The 17,419-nt window shown below is 37.5% G+C and overlaps 1 protein-coding gene across 1 annotated transcript in view; it reads left to right on the top strand.

Annotated features, from left to right (window-relative positions):
* Position 1: 1 nt before the first annotated feature.
* Positions 2-17,419, top strand: part of LOC103595279 (nuclear receptor subfamily 6 group A member 1-like) — a gene marked incomplete at both ends in the record, with an annotated part of 201,517 nt that continues 184,099 nt past the window's right edge. Inside the window, one exon of the mRNA XM_008578640.1 lies at positions 2-59. Within this exon, the coding sequence (XP_008576862.1) occupies positions 2-59 (58 nt within the window). The remainder of the gene's footprint in view (positions 60-17,419) is intronic.

The raw sequence follows: 17,419 nt of genomic DNA, 5'->3' as shown, positions 1-17,419 counted from the left end.
TGGGGGCTCGGTGGGGTTCCTGGAGCCGCCCGCCGCGCTCCCTCCGCCACCGCGCAATGGTGGGTGAGGGGCCTGGAGAGCCTGGGCCAAGCAAGAACCGGCCTCCTGTCCTTCCAGCAGGGATCCCCCTCCTCTTGGTCGACTCTCGCTCTGGGAAGCCGCAGTGGCCCCTGAGAGTGGACCTTCACCCCGGTCCCTCTGAGCGCCGACCCTCCCTCTCCTCCCCCGTCTCAGTGTGGGCCCTCCCCTGCCCGGTTCCCTCAGCACCGAGCTTCATTTCCCCCTCCTCCCTGTCCCTTCAGCGCAGGCCTCCCCTCCCCCCGTCCCCTCAGCGCCAATTCTCCCTCCCCCCCCCCCTCAGCGCGGACCCCTCTCCCCCTCCCCCGGTATCCTTAGAGCCGAGTCCTCCCCTCCCCCCCGGCGCGGATCCCCCCTCGCGGCCGGTCAGTGGGGGCATCCCCTCCCCCACGCGGGTCCCTCCTCCTTCCGCGGTCTCGCTCTTCTAGCCCTACGGACCTCCACACCCTGCTACCCCGCACCTTCCTAGAGCCTATTCCCCTCTGCAGCCCCGCGCTTCCTTCGCTCTTAGTACTGCGAGCCTCCCACCTCTGCGCGGACCCTTAGCTCGTTAGGTGTTCCCCGTCGTTTCCTTTTTCGTAGTTCTTCATGCCTGTTCCTTCTCCCTCGCCTCAGCTTCCCCAACGTCTCTGCTCAGCCGCCTCTCTGTTGGGCGACGACTTTCTGCGGGCTCGGGACACCTGCCTCTTCCCGGCTCCTACCGGCCGGTCCCGGTCCGCACTTGCCCAGCCTCAGTTCTTCTGGTCCCTTTCTCCTTTTCCTGAGCCCGGACCTCGGGCGCTGAGAATTCCTTACCTGGCCCGGCCGGGTCCTGCCTACCGCTCTCCCCTTGGCCCCTCGTCCGGGCCGGGTCCTCATGTTCCTCTGGGCTTTCTCGCCGTCTTCCCCCTCCTAGCGCCCTCCCCCTGCGGGGTGTTTTATTTGTATCTGTTTGATATTTTCTCCCTCGGTGTGTTTGCCGCGGAATGTTTTTATTGGTAACGTGTAAGGAGCTTTTGTGAGGTCGTAAAAGGTGAACTTTTGAACTTGGAAAGCGCCCTGGAGCAATTAGCGCATGCGATAGCCCCGGGAGTCCTGCATTACAAAGGGTGCTCGTACCGGCCGGCAAACGCTCCGGCGGCAAACCCGATTTATTTATTTATTTGCCCTGCTTTCCACCTTTCACATCTCCTCATTTCCGAATAAAGGGCAGGCTCTCACAGATCCGTGCCTCCTCCCCTCTCTGCGCCATAAACTCGCAATTCTGTGAAAGATCTGGGACTGAACAGTGTCTAACAAGTAACAGATTTCAAATTGAATGCAAACACCCGGGACAGTTAGGAGGCACTAAAAATTAATTGCTCCAGCAAGAAGTTTCTCAAGCAGGACAGTGACCTGGCAGGTGTGAGGAAAGTAACCTGAAAATAGGTCACTTAGGCGCTCAATTGATGAATGAACAAGGAGCTACAGAGGAAAGAAATCTTGGGTTAGATCTGCGGCTTCGTACGTTTATTAGCTTATCAAACATTTGTTAATTCAGTAAATCTGGTATTTTTATCAGTTAAGGAAAAAGTCTTTAGAAGAGAGCCTGTTTAACTTCGCTTGATGTTGCTAATCAAACAGTCATATGCTTTTCAAAGCTCTTGTTCTTTTTGGAGATGTGTGTGGTGTCTAGCCGTCCCGTGGTGTGTCTTTGGAGACTAATTTCTGAATGTGAACATGTTTTAGATCAATAAAATCCCCTATCACAAAGGAGGAGGCTGGAATCCAGTTAGGGTAGAAGGTGACAGTATCATAGGAACAAAGGATTTCTTTAATGCTTTTGACTTTATAAGCTAGTTTGTATGGAGATTTGGTTTGGTACTTATTTGTAAATATTGTAAATTCTGATCTAAAATTTGCTTTGCTGATGTTTTTACCCAAGCCTCAGATCTGTCTTATAGCCCACATTAGTGTGTATATTTCTGTGATGCCTTCCTATGTGTGAATACTCCTGTACTCACCTGTGCATATAATGTAGATGACGGATTTTACTGCAGACATTACTTTCAGTTCTACTTGAGAATAATATTGGTGTAAGGGAAGTCTGAGAACTGCATTTGTTGTTAATTATTCATTAGTACATTTTAAAGAACTCAATGGCAATTTTAATTGTTAATCGGATTTTCCATTCATAGTCTCATTTCCTCAATTGGTCAAACCGTTTAAAAGAATGTTATCGAGCAATCCATTTAGGCTAAGGTGGCTTTAATATTTTACATCAGTCCAAGTTAATGTTCTAATATTTTCTTTTTGTTGAAAACACAGTGGGAACTTTTGGCAGCTTGGTGGGCTTAAAAGAAAAAAACATGAATCACTAGACTTGTGGGATATTTTATTTTTCAGTGTAAAACTAGAATAGTGTACTGTTTTACAATATATGTTCATTAGCACTCATGAACTAAATATGCTAACAGAAAAACTGCCAAAAAAGATAAAGAAAATAGTTTGCCTTTGGAATAGTGGACACTTTTTTTTCTTTTTGCTTCTTAATATTTTTCTCCAAAAATAAATGAAACTGCTTAAGTTCTAAGCAGAAAATAATGAATTCTCCTGACTTTTTATCCTAGTGACTGATTTCCATTTTGTATGAAACATTTGCAAGAGTTACCTATCTAGATAGGAGATCTTTTGGTCTGTGTCATGAAGAAATAAGCTGGAGGTGGAATTTTAAAAATGTTTTCTGCAGGAAATGCCGTTGATGTTGAATTTACAGTCCTTTAAATGGTTATTATTCTGTCCCAACAGAGTTGCTAGCCTTTTGATGCACCATCACCTTTCCAGAAATTCCCTGTGCTGACTATGCTATTTTCATTTGTTGCTTGTAGGTTTTCATAACAAACATGAACTCATTTAGTTGTTAAGAGAGGACTGCTCCCTTTTGGGGTTTCAAAGGAAGAGGAATGATTTGAGGAAGCATATGCTGAATATTGCATTTGTTCATTTTATTTTAAGAGAATGAGGGAGTAGACTTTTAAATATTTAAAGAAAGGAAGGTTATAAGCCATTATAAGTAATTAAAAGCATATCTTATATAATTACACTTTAGAGGAAATGGGGAAAAGTTCACTAACATGATGCTCTTTTTCCTGCTATGACCATGCCATCTTAGTGTTTATATCTGAAAATAAATAGCAGATATTTCACATGGCAGTTTAACTTTTCAGTTCTGTGGCTTTTAAAATTAAGTTAATTTGGAGTCACCTCAGAATTTTTATTTCTACTTAAAAAAAATAATGCACGCTGTAGTACATTTGTTCCTTAGTATGTATAGCACGCAGGTTTTTTTTTGTTTTTTGCGGTGGGGTTAGTTTGGGTGACCTCCAAAGACCACTGAAAGGCAATAGTGAACAGATTCACTGGTGATTTTGTGCAGCCGAGGTGGGAGATGACCATATTTCCAATCTCCGATGTATAATACAGTGAATTCTTTCTGAGCATTATCTTGTTCATGTCATCACGATGTGCTTCCTTATCTATAATTCATTCAGAATTCTATAGCAAAAAGTGTGTGTGTGTGCGCACGTGTTAGCACATGAAAGGTAGTTAGATGAGAGCTAATGAAGAAAAAGATTGCTGGCAAATTTCCAAAACCATACCCAAATCATACATTTCCCTATTTTATTCACAATTTATTGGTTTCTGATTTTTCCCTCCTTATTTTTCTGGGTTGGTGGAAGATAGACTTTCTGTTAAAAAACCAAATTTTAGGATAGTTGAGGATGGTGGGTTGAAACGTCAACTGCTGTACAGTAATATTGGTAAAGGAAATTTCTTATAGCGCTTCTAGTACTTGTGCAAGTTGGCTTTAAATTGCTGTTGATGCTTGCTTGTTTTGAGGCCTGGGGCTGTGTTAGCTTCATCCTTGTAGTAAGACACCATCACTTCATTTTTATAACTGGGTAAATATTTATTGGTTTGTGTTGAAAAAATTGGTCAGTTAATGAATTGTATTCAGATGGCAACTTCTGGCTTCAGAATTTCAAAAAGCCCAGGATAGGATCCTTCCCACATTAGGTGACTTCATTGTCAGCAAATTCATCTAGATCTTGGGGCCCTTGTCATGATTTTCTCTTACGTTTACTTTTTGGGTTATAGCCAAATTAAATGACACTTCTCTGTTCAGCATTTCTTCCATGCTTATAATTAAATTGCAAGTTAAATTTAGGAAGATGCCTTTAAAGAATAAATTTTACATTGTTAGTCAAATATATTTTTTAAGTAGGACAATAAAAACGCCTTATTTTGTGTGCAAACTAGATTTCAGTCATCTTATATGTGAAAAGGGCCAGAGTCAGAAAAATCAAAGTTTCTGAATTAACACATAAAACTCTTGCATTTCAGCAGAGTAAGTGTCCTTGAAATAGTTTTAAACAGGAAGTAGCTATCTAATATTGCCATATAAGTAGTGATTACAAAGAGTACACTTTGGAAATATTTCCAAAACCAAGAAGGAAAATGTTTTCTTTCAAACTTTTGTGTTGTTAAAGTCAACTTTTTTTGTTTTCCCTGGCTCGGGTAATTTAAAGGTTTATGGATGCCTTTGATTGATAACCAGGGTCCAGAAATACCAAAATTATTAAAAGTTGGCAAGGAAGGGGTCTGATACTGAGCACATAATTCTGTTTTGTGTGTTGGGCTTTTTAGAGCTGAAGTTTCTGATTCAGCTGAGCTTAATCTTAAACTTAACGTCTCTGGATATAACTTTGGTTGGTATACAGTATTCCTGTAATCAAGCCTAGCCTTCTACTGCTTGTTTTCCAACACAGCTTGTAAAGATAAGGGTGTTAAACCACTCTAGGTAATGGAAAATTAGAAGAAAACTATTGAGATGTCTAACCTGCTTTTCAGTGTGGTTTAGAAATAACTACAGAAGAGAGAATTTTATTTGAGAGAATAGAACATTTTCTACCTTAGTTTTTCGTTTTTTATTACCTGCTGTTAAACAGTAGCCTTTGTAGAACAGCTTCTCAAGAAAGATGTTTTTTTCCCCCCTGGTTATGATTATTTAAATAAGACTTTACTGATGTATCCCGGTAATTCTAATTAACAGTGATTTAGTTTGGGAATGGACCAGGATTTCCTCAGCTGGCTGCTGGTGAGCTGAATTGCTTTTTTCCCCACCCCCAGCTGCACTGAACCTTTTGATCCCCAAGCTACAGTGGTTGTCATTTGAGAAAGCAAACCAAGAGAAAATAAGTTGTGAAAATAGCCTACTTTGAGGCTTCATTTGCATTTTGGAATTTTTGGTCTTAAAAAATTTATAGGAATAATTGAACCCTCAAAGTTTTATCGTGGCAAACCTCTTATGTCTAAGTAGAAAATTCCTTGATTTTTTAAAAAATATAATTTTTGCTTTAAAAATTATGGGGGCTGTTTTAGTATTAACAATCACTATTTCAAAAGAGAAACTATCCTAATTATAAATTCACAAGAATCATTCAGGTTTTTGAATTTCTTTAGGATTGTGTGTTTTGGGAAAACAAGTTAGCCTTTGTGCAGTAGACAAATTTTCAAGGTAGTTCGTGGTTTCTCCATCAGCATTATATAATAAGCTCAAATAGCAAATCAAGTTCTTATATTTTATACTAAATTCTACAATTTGTTATATTAATATCTTTTAAAAGTATCTTCAAATGATGAGATCTTTGGATCGTAATTGCCAACTCTGCACCATTCAATTTGTTTACACCAGAGAAACTATTCAAGCATAAACCACAGATGGCAGTAGTAGTATATTTTTCTATTTTCTGGACCGATTATTGCCTTTAAGTTGGTGTCAGTTCTATAGGCACTGTTGATAAGTCAGCTGGCAGGTGTAATGTTTCCAAAACCAATTTTCTGAGCAGCAGCATGTAATACCAGCATTTGATTTGATTTGAAGATATACTCTGTGGGTGGTTTGAACCAGAATAGTGACTTTACTCTCATTGCCAAGTGAAAAATTATAAAAAGCATTTGGTAATACTGATTGAGGGAATTGTTAGAGTAATAAGCTATAGCACGTGGGAACAGTAGTGGTGTTATTAGCAAAGAATGTGTCTAACATAGATATTTGCTTAAACAGCTTTTGCTTTGGAAACAGTTTGTAATTCATTACAAATATACCAAAGAATCATAATTTTGAGAGAGAACTGCACAAGTAAATTCTGGATGTGAAAGAGGTAGATAGTCTTCCCAGCTTTTTATTTCCAACTCTTTCTTACAGTTCATGTTATTGTGGAATTTTACATGTCTATAAAAGGATTTCAGGGGGTCTGTGAGTGAGTTCTGTAGTGCCAAAATTTCTGTATTCTCTATTTTTTTCCTCTAAAACTTTGATTGAAAAATGAGATAATTGGTTAAACTTCTGACGATATTTTACCTATGATGTTTCCTGGAGGAAACCCCTTAGTTTAGGAAAATCCCTTAGTTTAAGGAAATCCCTTAGTTTAGGAGTCAGGAAACATTTCAGTAACAAATCTGTGTCAAAATGAAGGATAGACTGATTCAGTGAAGGGAACTAGCTTAAGCATATCTGGTTTTCATTTTAAAAATTAACTTTATTTAATTCATATGCTCATTTCAATCCTGAAGCTGTATCACCTTGGAAGAATTAAAAATTCAGTTTAGACTGTTTCTGTTAATTCCTTATGCTCTACTAGATCAGATGCAATGTTCTTTTTATCATAGTTAATGCCAATTTATGTAATTTAGTCTTTCTATCAGAAAAGAAAAAAGATAGAGGACAGGACACTTCTGTGTAGCTTTATATACTTTTATACTGCTTCCTCGCCTCTTGCCTTTTAAAATTTATAAACAAATAAGTAGTATTCAAGCCAATTTATGTAATTTAGTCTTTCTATCAGAAAAGAAAAAAGATAGAGGACAGGACACTTCAGTGTAGCTTTATATACTTTTATACTGCTTCCTCGCCTCTTGCCTTTTAAAATTTATAAACAAATAAGTAGTATTCAGTTGGATTGTATTATTTTCTGTCATTCATCATTTATTGATCATTCATTACTGGATTACTGGATTGATCATTCATTACTTCTGTGTAGCTTTATATACTTTTATACTGCTTCCTTGTCTCTTGCCTTTTAAAATTTATAAACAAATAAGTAATATTCAGTTGGATTTTATTTTCTGTCATTCATCATTTATTGATTAATCTCGTCCCACTTACTGAATTTTAAAATTTATTTACTGTTGTATCTAAACCAGTGGTTTTCAGAATGTGATCTGCGAACCTCTGGGGGTCCCTGAGACCCTTTCAGGATATTCTTCAGGTCAAAACTATTTTCATTATAATACTGGGACATTATTTGCCTTTTTCACTGTGTTGACATTTGCACTGATTTTGCAGAAACAACAGTCAGTAAAAACTGCCAGTGCTTTAGCAGAAATCAAGGCACCAAACCATACTAGTAGTCATTGTATTCTTCACCTCCATGCACTTGTATTAAAAAAAAAAAAAAGCCATTTTCACTTAAGAATGTCCTTGATGAAGCAGTAAAAATGATTAATTTTATTAAATCTCCACCCTTGAGTACATGTGTTTTTGATATTGTGATGAAATGGCAAGTACACATAAAGCATTTCTGGTACATACTAAATAAAGTAGAATGGTTGTTTCAAGGGAAAGTGCTTGGGCGATTATATTGTGAGCTGAACTAGCCACTTTTTTTCATGGACACTATTTTTACTTAAAAGAACAATTGACGAACTATTCTTTATTCAGTCTTGAGTATTTGGCAGACCATCTTTCTCAAAAGCTAAGAGTGAGCCTGTCACAGTAAGGAAAACTGACGATAGATATTTGTTGCCAGTGAATAAAATTTGAGCTTTCAAGCGACAATTAGAATTTTGGGGGCCGGCCCGGTGGTGCACTTGGTAGAGTGCGGCGCTTGGGAGTGCAGCGGCACTCCTGTCGAGGGTTCAGATCCCATATGGAGACCGGTCCGCTCACTGGTTGAGCATGGTGCGGGCACGACACCGAGGGTTGCGATCCTGTTGCCGGTCGCGGTACAGGCGCGACACTGAGGGTTGCAATCCTGTTACCGGTCATGAAAAAAGACAAAAAGGAAAAAAAAAAGAATTTTGGAAAACTTGGACCTGCCACTATTAGCTTGACATCTATGCAGTTTTTAAAACCTTTTCTGATGAGATGGATGATGATATTAACCAATGTGATTTTTGATATTGTGTAATGAAATGTGTCAACATTTTGCACATCTGCATATCTCAGCAATGCAATATTTTCCAAGAGACCTATGTGTGGTATTACAAAATCTTGCATGGATAAAAGATCTGTTGAAAATGTCAGATGGATCAACAGATTGTAGTGTAAGAGTACATACACATAGTTCAGTGATAACAGTTTTAGACTCCACACTGAACTAGCCTTTAAGAAACCACCACTTAGAATTTTGGTGTAGTATCAAAGAAAAATATCCACAGTTATTTTAAAAATACTTCTTTCTTTTCCAATTATAAATCTGTTTGAGGCTAGATTTTCTGCCTGTACTTCAACGAAAAAAAAAAAAAACTGAATAGAGAAGCAGATAGAAGAATCTAGCTGCTAAAATTAAGCCAGATATTAAAGAGATTAGCAAAAAAGTAAACAATGCCACTGTTCTAATTATTATGTTTTATTGGAAAAGGTACTTATTTTTCATAAAACTATGTTATTTATATTAACATGTAGTATATTACTTTTAACTGAATTATTAAATATGAAAGTACTTAAAAAACTTCATGGATTCACATTATCTTTTTATTCTGTTTTTCTACGAACTTTTTAAAGTACCCTCGTATTTTAAAATTTTCATAGGTTTATTTTTCAATATCATAAATATTGAATGATAAAACCATATAAATACCAGCTCTTTTGGGTCCTCAGTAATTTTTATGAGTGTAAAAGGGTTCGTGAGAGCACTCAGACCAAAATATGTGAGAACCCTTGATCTAAATGAACCAACTTAATGTGTAAGAAAATGGTGATTTCCAGGTACTATTTTTAGTACTTTGTTACTTTGGGTTTTTCTTTTTCTTTTTTTTTTTTTTCTCCCCTCCGTAATGAAGCTACCTTTCATTGAAAAGAGTTCATATCATTTTAAGTTTTCTTTGCTTGGTACTAAATGAAATGTGTTGTAGTTAACCCTCACTGAGTTCTCTGATAAGGCTTTTGTTACCTGCTGTTTTGGAATCTGTTGCTTAACTGTTAATTATCTTGTGCCAGCAGTTTTCCAACAGAACTAGTTTCCTCACCGAGGGCAGACTTATAATTGTGGAAATAAATTTGACAACACAAAAATAATTTCTTCATAAGAATTATTGCTATAAGAATAATGAAATTTTTGTGAGATAAAAATCCTATGTTGCTTTTTAAAACTTCCATCAAGAATAGCTTGCTTGTTTGCTTTTCTTATACATGTTTGGCTTTCACTGAGTTTTCTTAAAGTTGTGATTTTGGCAGTGCCATTTTGTAGATTAGTTTGCTTTTAACCTGTTTTTCACTGATGTGATAATAAAGTCTGCATAGAAGAACCATCTCCTCTTCTGGTCTAAGAATACCCTTTCCTAGTGTGAGTAACATTTTAGTGTAAGTCAATAACTGTTGCTAAAGAGTTACGGATTTACTTAGGGTAGTTGCTAGGTAGAACTCATTCTGTAGTGGCCTTGCTGGCTGAAGAAATGTCACATAATGATGTGAATAACAATAAGGAATTACTGCATCAGAACTTAAGGTGAAGCTTGGGGGTGTGATGAAAGATCAGTGAGATATTTGGGCTTCCTTCCTAAGAGCTCTGTATTTATCTTGATGTTCTTGGAGTTTCATGTAATGTACCTTTTAAAACATTTTGTGTTCCATGGGGACTGCAGCTTAGTTATAAGAAGATACAAGCCTTTCTTTTTCATTTTAATCCTTGGATTTTATTTCAAGTTTCAGATAAAATCTTCAAATGCATTTTTCAATTGAGTTATATCACTTTAATTACTAAACCTAATAACTGAGGCAGATTTTTTTTTCTACTTCTTTCATATTCTTACTGTACTCTTGAAATCTAACCTGTCAGGAGACTTCCTCTCTAGCCTTGCAGTCCTTTCCCCAAGATGGATTTTTAGCAGGATAATAAACCACCTGGGGGAAACCCCCCATTGACATCCATTTAGAGGGCTTTGTTTTTTGGAAGTGGCAGTAGTAGTTCCAGCCAGTGAAGAAGGATTTTGTTTAGGTGGTGTGAGAGGGAAAGAGTAGGGACTCTGGAGTGTGACAGAACAAAGATCACAGCTATATGACTGTCACTTGATGTCTCTGAACTTTAGTGTATTCATTCAGTAATAATAACAGCTAACATTTATGTAGTGCTTATTATACAATATTCTGAGTACCTTACATATATTAACTTACTTTATCCATAATCCTAAGAGGGAGGTGTTCACTATTATCCCCATTTTATAGATGTGAAAACTGAGGTCCACAGAGGTTTATCTCCAAGATTCCACAGTAACAGCATTAATAATTTGTTTCCTAGATTTAATCTCTCCCCCGCTATACTCTAACATTTCTGAAATTGACTGTAGGGTTACTAGGATTAGAGACAAGGTCTGTAAAGTGCCAAGCATAGTATCTGCCCCCAAACAGACACCTGAGAATCCAGGACATTTATAGTTGTTGAGGAGGCTTAGAATTCAACTTTTATGGATTACAGAGTCAGAAAGATTCACTTAAGTTGCAAGTGACTTTTTTCTTACTCTCAAGTGGACTTTAATAAGCTATTGACTGGAAAACAATTTCATCAAATCAGGGACAATCTTTGGTGAATCTGAGGGGTGGGATGCTAAGGAAAGAAGGGGTTTTGAGCTACTCAAGGCAGGAATACCATGTCTTGTATCTGTATACTAAGCACTAAGCACAGGGAATTGGTGTTTCATGAATGTTGGATGAATGAAAGAAGAGTCAGGTCAGGAATGTGAGTCTTTTTTTTTTATATCAGGGTCCTTTGCTGGTAGTAAGAGAAAATCTGCAAAATCTAGTTTCTGTTTGGAAACATGGTTTGTTGTTATGTGAGTCTTTTTTTTTTATATCAGGGTCCTTTGCTGGTAGTAAGAGAAAATCTGCAAAATCTAAGGGAAGGAAATGTGTTTTTAAGCTACTTGAGAAAATTGGGGCCAATATTTAAGTCAAGCAGTGTGTTGAAGCTAAATCCAAGGTTTGCTGAGTCCTCCTGGAACTAGAATGTAGTTTCTGTTTGGAAACATGGTTTGTTGTTATGATTTAAAATGACTAGGTACATCAGATTAATGTGAGATGGCCAATAAACTAGTGATTGTTTGCTTGACTGCATTTGGGATTGCAGTTTAGGAAAAGATGGTCTTTGTCTCTTGTACCTTTTTTATTTCTGCCACGCAAAAGCTGGCTATATGAAAGAGGAGAGAACCAATCCAAGAAGGTTGATATGGTCCCTTGAAGATGGAAATATAAGAGCTAGTTGCCTGAAGTTTGTAAACTATAGAAGGTGATTTCCTAGCAAAGAGAGATAGTGAGAAAGTGAGGCGTTGTGTGTTAATAAATTATGATAGAAAAGTAGTTTGAATAGGAAAGGACTTCAGAGAGGAGATAAACCACATTGAAGAGGTATGAGGCCCAGGAAATAGTTTATGTCTGGGTTCTGATTCTAGCTCTGTCATGTCTCTAGGGGCCCACCTATAAAATGAAGGAGCTAAATTAGATAATCCCTGAAGGGATTTTCCAGCTTTATGGTGAAACGAATTGGGTAAAGCAGGAAGTTGCAATTTAGGAAAGCCCTGCCTAAAGCAAATAGCTATGGTACTCACAGCCCAGATTCTCTGGGATGATTTTGATTTCAGATACTGTTCAGTCATCCCTCTAAGAACATTTACACTTGCTAAACTCTCCTTCCTTGTTTTGATTTTAGAACACCTGGATTATTTAAGGTCTGTAGGATCACATAATTTAAATGTAAATTCCATTCTCTAAGTCTGCTTTATAGATATGTTTACAATTGAAGTTCTGATGTTATGATAATTTGTTATATAAACTTGAAATAAGTTACAGAGTTCAAAAACATGATCACTTTTCTTTCCATTTATAACCCCTCCATGCCATACTTTCTCTTTTGTGAGAACAGTTTCATTCACTGAGTCAAACCTACAGTTAATTTCAGAATTTTCCCTCATTCTTTGTAAAGGGATTTTTATTTGCAAAACTCAGTTGAGTAGAGAAGAGTCCTATCTTCTTAAGATTAACTGCCCTGTATTTGAGAATGTGAGTTCATTAAGAAAATTGCAAAACGGAAGGGAAACCTCCTTAAATGCTGCTGGTCTGTAAAAAGGGAACCCAGCAGGAAAGGGGCGGCAGTGCATGGGGGAGGGGTGAAGTGAAGTGAGGGGTGTAGCAGGGGAGCTGCAGTTGAAATATTCATCAATCATTTTACTGGCACCAGGAAACCAATCAGCCTTTTAGAGGGGAGAACTTAATCAATCACCTAATGTGGGAAAATACAATTGCTTTTCCACAAAAAAAAAAAAAATTCCCTTTTCTTGCTGACAGATCAAATCTGAAAGATAGTTAGGCTGGCTGGAATTCAGAACTGATTGGAAGCAGTTCCTGAAAAGTACTTCTACTGTGATGAAGTGCATTTAACATTTGAAGATAAATTTTTCTATCTGCTGTGAGCCTTTTCAAAATATTTCAAAGTAAGTTTGCTTTTCATACAGTGTGCCCATTAATAAAAAAATTATTACACATTTATGGGCAGTACAAAGTATGTGAAATACTGTAAATTTATTCTCCAAGCTAGTTTCAGGAGCATAGATGGGACTCCTGGCTGGAGAATACCCAGTGTTTCAAATGCCTTGTTTGGAAAGCAATGTTAGAGCATTGTCTAAGGGAAATATCCTGGGGAACAGAGTTGAAAGTGCTTGCATATAAATAAAAGCAGGAGAGATTTAGCTGTATCTCGTTTTTAGATTTTAAATAGTTTTGATTTTTGAAGGTCTGTGCTTGAATTGCCTGTAGCCCTTAGGTCCTTAGGTGTTAGCTGCATAAGAATCTAATGTTTTTAAAATTAGAAATGCATGGTCACTGTAGAAATGAAAGGAAAATTACATTTAATCCTACCTCTAAGCAACTTCTGTTAACATTTTCTTCTAGACTTTTTTCAAATCCTAGTTTTTTTGCTTGTTTTTGTAATCACACAGTATATGCTATTGTTTTCTGTTTTTTGTTTAATTTTAAGCTTTTTTCTCATGTTATAAACTTCACTCATTCAACATGAATTTATTTAAAACTTTTGATAGTTATATAACGCACTGCTACAGTGCGCCGCTTGGGAGCGCAGTGGCGCTCCCGCCCAGGGTTCGGATCCCACATACAGACCGGCGGCTCACTGGCTGAGCGAGGTGTGGGCGAGACACCGAGGGTTGTGGCTCACTGGCTGAGCGAGGTGTGGGCGCGACACCGAGGGTTGCGATCCTTTGCCGGTCACGAAAAAAAAAAAAAGACAAAAAAAAAAAAAAGTTTATGTTGATTGAAAGTAAACACGAATGTTTGAGCATCATTTGCTCTGCTTCTTTGTGCTTGCCACTGGTGGTCAAAGAACTTGCAATTTGCCAAGATTCAATTTTTATAATGCTCTTTAATAAGAAAATGAATAAGACAGCTGCTCTTTTCCCTTAACTATACTGAGTCCAAACTTCCTCAAATCCTGGTTAGTAATTAAAAGCCTTGAGCTGACCTTGAATCTAACCAAACTACAGAAGCTGTCGAGTTAAATTTATAGCTTTTGTCAATTTCAAAAGAGGTTAGGTAGAATCATATTCTGTTTGCTAAAGCATCATGCTAAAACATTAAGTGTAGCCTTGATGTACAATGAAGATCAGAAATAATTTATCAGAGGCACTATTAAAGTGCAAAAGAAAGAAGCCTGGAATAGACTACAAAAATAATTAAGTTTGTCATCTATTTGTTGAACATTTAAAATATGTACTTGAAAAGATTTAAGGTAGGGTGGTGTTTTTCAAAGTGTCAGTTTGCGTTATTCAGATTTACTGAAAAGATCTATCTTTTCCCCATCTTAACATCAAAGAGATTTTTGAACCCAGTGGGGAATCAAAACACATATTTAACACTTTTTTAAAGTCACAGTTTAATTTGTTCTTAAAATATTTCATAGCAGTGGGGACTTTGTTGGTAAAAGTTTTTGATTATACTCAAGCAGTGTAAAAGTAAAAATATTAATATTTTAAAAATGCTTTATATATGGGCCACAACATAAGATCTATGAATAAGGAATTTTTCTGCTTACCAAAAAGGGCAGAGACAAATATATTCTCAGTTGTTTAGAGAGCCTTGAACTGCTATCTTATTGATAGGAGGAACCTTGAAATTGTTGCTATAAGAGAAGTCAGGTTTTATGTGTCAATAGGTGAGATAACACATGTCCCCTAGCATCATAAATACAATAAATCCCTGAAGAGCCCAGCAGTAAAGCAAATAACTTGAACAAACACTAATGTCTTATATAGATTTTATAGATTTTAGGATTATTTTAGTTTTTACATTTATTTAGTGAGACTAGCCTAGTCATAGTTTGATCAAAGTAATTGATCATGAAACTGCATGCCTCTGTTTGTAAGAGAAATCAACATAATGAAGAATTTATAATATACAGCAGTGTTTACCAGTTTGAGAGTCCCTAAAGATGGTAATGAAAATTCTCAAGCAGTTTCAGTTCTGCAAAATTCGATCTGAAATCATATGAACAATAAGGTTGTTTAGTCTAAATAAAATAATGAGATCTCTAAAATTTTGATTTTTGCCTTAAATTATTTCAATTTAGTGTGGCAATAATGCCACTCAGCTTCTGAGTAGCAGATACAAATCTTTGCAGAAAAGGGTAAACTGTTACTGTATTATGGTAGACAAACTTCAATATAGGGGGGGTGTGAAAAATTATTTCAGCAAATTGTTATTATGACATAGTGATAACTAATGTGTTAGAGCATGAGCTTTAGAGTTAGACCTGGGTTCAAATCTTGTCTCTCCTATTTTTGTAATTTTTGGGGGGTGAGTGGGGAGTGGGAGGTGGTAAAAGGATGTAGAATTACCCCACAGAGGCTATTGGAGACTGAAATGACATGGTGTGTGAAGAACGTAGACTGTAGCTGTGTTACTTTAGGAAAGTTTCTGAGTTAAACCAGTTCACCAAAATCTAAGTCATTGACAACCAGTTTGCCAAATGTCCGATTTACCTGATATCCAATTTGATAAAAGTCAATTTGCTGGATCTAATTTGTAGAATTTATAGAATTCGTTGCCAGCCTCCTTCTTCTTAATTGCTACCCCACCACATTTTCCTTTTTTCTGCTCCCTCTTTTCTGGTACCTCATTTCTCCCCTATCCCCTACAGCTCAGACCGGGCTGTATCTTTCCACCAACAGAGGTCCTTTCTCTGCCCCAGTTCCCTCCAGTTGCAACAGCAGAGTTAAGGTGGAGACAAATTGAACATTTTTTAAAATGCTGCTATCCTGTTGATTCTTATTTGGCAGAAATCCTTAAAAGCTAATTAAACTGTCCCATCAATATGAATTGTTATGAACTGTCTGAATAATTAAAACAAGTTTTTGGTAAATTTAGGGAATTGGCTATTTGGAGACTTGGCCATTTGGTGAATTGACTTGGAATTACCTCACAGATAGGTTTGGAGAATTTAGGCAATATATGTAAAATAAAGTCCCTGTTACTACACAGTGGTAGGACTATATTAAGTACTCAGTTGGTGTTCCTTTTCTTGAAGTACTTCTACTCAGAACTGGATTCCCCCCTCCCCAAGAGTTTTCTCACCTGTGGGTCTAGTTGCCCAATAGCAGATGATGAATTGATCATATGGACTACCTGCAGCATTGTTGAATTTCCCCAAATGAAATACCTTCTTTTAGCTTGGACTTCTGTTATAAAATGGTCCTTCCATCCTTGGTATCCTTTGGGGTCTGACTTCTCAGTAATTTAAGATATGTACCATTTCTTCTGTAGCACTTTATTCTTAGTCACTTGCTTGTAACTAGAATTATGAGCCTTAGGAGAGTAGACTGCAGCTTTGTCAGGGTAAAAAGCAAGGCTAGGTCCCTGGAGGTTCTTAGTGGCAAGTATTACAACCAGAGCAAATGCTCCTGTCTCTAACACACAGGAAGCCTGGCTTCCCCATCCCCCACAGAAAGCCTCTCTCTCTGAAGGTCTCTAAAAGAGTCTTCTGGTAATATCCTTAAAAAGGGAAGGGAATAAATAGTTACTAAAAACTCAGTACCAGGCTTTGGACTAAACTAACTCATGTAATCCTTTCCACAACTTTTCTTTGATAGGTGGTATTAAGTTTGGCCTAAAGGTTTCGTCAGACATAGTGAACTGTAACCTAACTTGATGTGTAAACAGACTGTAACCTACTCTTGTAAACTAACTTGATGTGCAAACAGACCATAACCTACTCTTGTAACAAGTAGCTGAGTCTCAGCCAATTACAGGCAGCCAGCTGTTAAAACCATGTTCAAATAAGGCAAACACCTTAGTGTAACCAATCTAGCATTTTCTGTACCTCATTTCCATTTTCTGTAGGTCACTTTCCTTTTTCTGTCTATAAATCTTATCCAACCAGGAGGCAGCCCTGGAGTCACTCTGAACCTATTCTGATTCTGGTGGCTGCCCAATTTGCAAATTGTTCTTTGCTCAGTTCAAGTCTGTTAAATTTAATTTGTCTAAAGTTTTTCTTTTTTTTTTTTTTTTTAAAGTTTTTCTTTTAATAGTGGTGAGATTCCCATGTTACAGATGAGTAAACTAAGGCTTAGAGTTGAAAATAACCTATCACTACTTATACTACTATGCCATTAAACCAGTATTTTCCAGACTTCAGTCTTTTCTGTATTACTGTCATGATTTTTGTCATTTTCTAATATATTATTTATTTAATATTTTAAATATTGAATAGTTAATACTTGGCAACCCAAATTCATTTTAAAAGGAAATCTTGTCATTATCCTAAATGAAAAATTATTTGCTCTAAGTAAGAAGTAACAGTAAAAATAAGTTTAATGAAAATAAAATGGTGTTACATTCTTGCTAGATGCTCTTTTCTGCCAAGGTCTCTGATCAGGTCTTTGTTAGAAAGGGAGATTACTGGGCCGGCCCGGTGGCGCACTGGATAGTGCGCTGCCTTGGGAAGCGTGGCGGCGCTCCCGCCTGAGGGTTCGGATCCCACATACAGACCGGTTCCCGCTCACTGGCTGAGCGAGGCGCGGGAGCAACGCTGAGGGTTGCGGTCCC

This window comes from Galeopterus variegatus, unplaced genomic scaffold, assembly GCF_000696425.1.
Source record: "Galeopterus variegatus unplaced genomic scaffold, G_variegatus-3.0.2 Scaffold1732, whole genome shotgun sequence".
NCBI classification, from domain to species: Eukaryota; Metazoa; Chordata; class Mammalia; order Dermoptera; family Cynocephalidae; genus Galeopterus; species Galeopterus variegatus.
Note: the sequence above shows the minus strand (reverse complement) of the source record. Positions and strands in the feature narration are given on the sequence as shown.